The following is a 3,246-nucleotide window of genomic DNA, read 5'->3' as shown; positions in this document are numbered from 1 at the left end:
TCCCTACATTCCCTTCACTTTCTTTTTTTCTCATTTTGTTCCTCATTTGCCACTGAAACAGGGTATAATAAAAATGAAAAAAAAAAAAAAAGACAGAACTAAAGAAGAACAAAAACTTAAAACCTGTTATTTTCCCATTTTGTCATCATGTTTTTTGGAAGAACATGAGTTTTACTGACAGGAGAAGAGAGCAGGATAAGGGGAGAGAGATGAGGGGACAGTCACTTTCCAACAGCAAAGACTTTGCTCGACAGGTTCGGACCATCTCTAGCAGCCACACAGCCTGTCCCCGCTCAAGCCAGACAGGTCCCCAGCCCTCCTGGGCTGAGCTGGGCTTGCAGAGCTCATGCACAGCCCCAAAACCCTCACAGGACTTCACCCTCTGCCTCTCGAGGCTCCAGGGATGGTGCAGGACCTCTGGCCGGGATGGGGGGGACCAGCAGGAGCCGTGGGGCTGCTCCCCTCTGCTGAGCACTGGTCCCTCCATCCTCCCTTCAGCGGTCCATCCATCCTCCTTTCACCAGTCCCTCCCTCCTCCCTGCACCGCAGAGCAGTGCAGACAGCAGCATCCTCCTCCCAATGGCATGTGACAGGACAAATCTTCCATTCAGGGAAAAAAGAGTGGGGGAAATATTAACCTTAGAAACAGCTCTGTCCCCCCAAGGCGAGCTCCTACATTGTCCATGTCACTTCAGTGCTCTCTCTGCTCGGCTAGCAAAGGCAATGAGGCAAATCATCTCCAAAGGGCATTTTCAGTAGATAGCAGCAGTGTCAGGGTAGGTCAGAGCCAATCCAGACACTTTGGCTCCTTGCAGCAGAATTCAAGTGGATTGCTTCATTACTGCATTCAAAACCCTTGCAAAAAAATACAATATCCCGGACTACGACGTTTAAAATATTGACCCGCAGGGAAACAACAGAGATTAAAATGCGGACATTATCCCTTAGCCAAACTCCCTATAAAACCACGATCCAAGGACATGGAAGGTGTGGTGACTGAAGCCCAGGGAAGCCTCTTGCTGTGGCTTGTAAAGCCCGAGCGCACATGTGCGGACACAGACCCTCGGGCACGCTTCCCGGAATGCAAATCCAGGACAGCCATAACACAGCTGTGCGAGCTGGAAAAGCATGGAGCCCCCTGGGATCCATAACTTTTATCAGTTATTACCCCATTCTGTGCGCTAAACAAAAGCCTCTAATAATTTACTCACACTGGCGACTTCCAGCTTCCAAACCTCAGGCAGGTGCCGGCGCAGCTGGGCAGCCCAGTCCCTATTGCACTGGTGAGACTGGTCCTACTGGAGCAGGAGGATGGAGGCTGCATCGGGGCGATCCGGCAAGTTTGGGAGGGTGGGAGAGGCAGGATGAACCCAAGGTGGTGTTGGGTTGGACTTGATGATTCTTGAGGTCTTTTCCAACCTTAATGATTCTATGATATTTCTATGATAATTCTATGATAAGAGCTGATTGCAGGCTCACTGGGTGCAAGCATCTTTGCCATTGTCTCTGGTTTCTGGGTCGAGGTAAAGAGGGAAATCGCAAGGCAGGAATGAGAAATACGGGTGGGAAATCTCCTTTAGCTTCCACACGCAACACTGAACGTAAGACCTCTAAAATCAGCTCCTTGACCTACCACTCAGATGCCTTCAGATGGTTTACTTTGCCCCCGTGTGCCTCAGTTTCCCCAGCTGGGAGGCATGAGAAGGGCAAACCAGACTGGGATGGAATGCTGAGGGTGCCCAGGGCAGGCGGGACAGACCCCAGTAAGGATTTCGGGGAGCACTGAGGAGGGGGTGGGCGAGCTGACGCTCCCTGTGCTCGGTGCCGCGCAGCCCTGGCAGAGTTTGACGAGCCGCAGAGATCGACCTTCGTCATGTTCGGCGTCCTCACCATCGCCGTGAGGATCTACCACAACCGCTGGGGCTACGGCGTCTACTCGGGACCCATCGGGACAGCCGTCCTGGCCATCACCGTGAAATGGGTACGGAGGGGAGGGCACCGCGCTGGGGCTTTGTGGGATGCTCGGGGCAGGGGCTGAGCCCTGCACAGAGGGGTCTGGGGGGGTCAGTGGTTTCCCCAGAGACTGGGTTGGGGAGGGCAGAGACTCCCTGAGCTGGGTTTGGGGCTGAATATCAAAAAAAGAGCTTTCTGATCAGGAATGAAGCAGGAGGACCCACTGCAGCACACAGCAGAGGTGTTTCCCTCGTGTAGGCAGACCCTGCAGCCTGGGGAGCCTCAGTGGGCTCTGAGTGGTTTTATTTCAGAATGAATGGGATCTTTCGGATGCAGAGCAACCAGCTCAATCAGGGTGAATACACTCAGTGTGTTCTCTCTTTCCTTCCAGCTACAAAAGATGAAAGAGAAGAAAGGGCTCTATCCAGACAAGAGCGTCTACACCCAACAGATCGGTCCTGGCTTCTGTTTCGGAGCCTTAGCGCTGATGCTGAGGTTCTTCTTTGAGGTACCCGTTTGCACACCCCATCACCCTGACTTTACAAGGTGTAAAGGACGTTACCGGGATGGGAGACCTCCTGCTGTGCACCGCTGGGCTGCATCCAGCCTTGGACAGAATCCAGCTCAGGTGCAGGTCTCAAGGTTGGTGTGCCGGGGTCTGGCGGCAGGGATGAGGGTCCACCCCAGCTTTTCCCCATCCCAGCACCTGGCCCGTTAACTGCGGTGTGGACAGGGACACAGGTGACATGCAGGGTGATGCTTGCTCTCTTTTCCCCCCATTAAGTGAGTTGCAGGGACATGGACCACGCTTTCTCCAGCCACACATGGTCCTCAAAATGGCTTTGTTGACTGTGAGCAGGGTTTTTTGGAAACCGGGCACGGGTGACTTAAGGACACCTCGCGGAGCCACGGCAGGGACTGGATACGACCCAGGCACGGCCGGATCCAAAGCAGGCTCACGCCAAAGAAAAGACTCTCAGTTGACTCCCAGGGGCACTCAATCCCATGTTTATAATGTTTTGCTCTCGCTGTCGGCCAGTCCACCCGTCCTGTGCGAAAGAGTCCGTTTGTCCCGCACGGGGAAGGCGATCCCGCCACCCCTCCCGGCCCCGCCACCGCCCCGCCCCGCCGTTACGGCTGCTCTGTGCTTTGGGAGCTGCTAGATACAACCTCACAGTCATCCCCAAGGATTATTTTTCAAAGCATTTAGTAATTGCAAATTCTAGCAGAACATAAAAATGTCACTTAGCAGAAACCGCCTCCCCCCGCGCCCCAGCCTCGCCGCCGCGTCCT

At 54.2% G+C, this 3,246-nt stretch overlaps 1 protein-coding gene across 1 annotated transcript in view; it reads left to right on the top strand.

Moving 5' to 3' along the window:
* TMEM8C (transmembrane protein 8C) overlaps positions 1–3,246 on the top strand; it is a 7,109-nt gene that overhangs the window by 3,437 nt on the left and 426 nt on the right. Inside the window, exons 3-4 of the mRNA XM_010073175.1 lie at positions 1,833–1,981; positions 2,345–2,461. Of these exons, the coding sequence (XP_010071477.1) occupies positions 1,833–1,981; positions 2,345–2,461 (266 nt within the window). The remainder of the gene's footprint in view (positions 1–1,832; positions 1,982–2,344; positions 2,462–3,246) is intronic.

Source organism: Pterocles gutturalis, unplaced genomic scaffold (genome assembly GCF_000699245.1).
Source record: "Pterocles gutturalis isolate BGI_N339 unplaced genomic scaffold, ASM69924v1 scaffold5487, whole genome shotgun sequence".
NCBI lineage: Eukaryota > Metazoa > Chordata > Aves > Pterocliformes > Pteroclidae > Pterocles > Pterocles gutturalis.
Note: the sequence above shows the minus strand (reverse complement) of the source record. Positions and strands in the feature narration are given on the sequence as shown.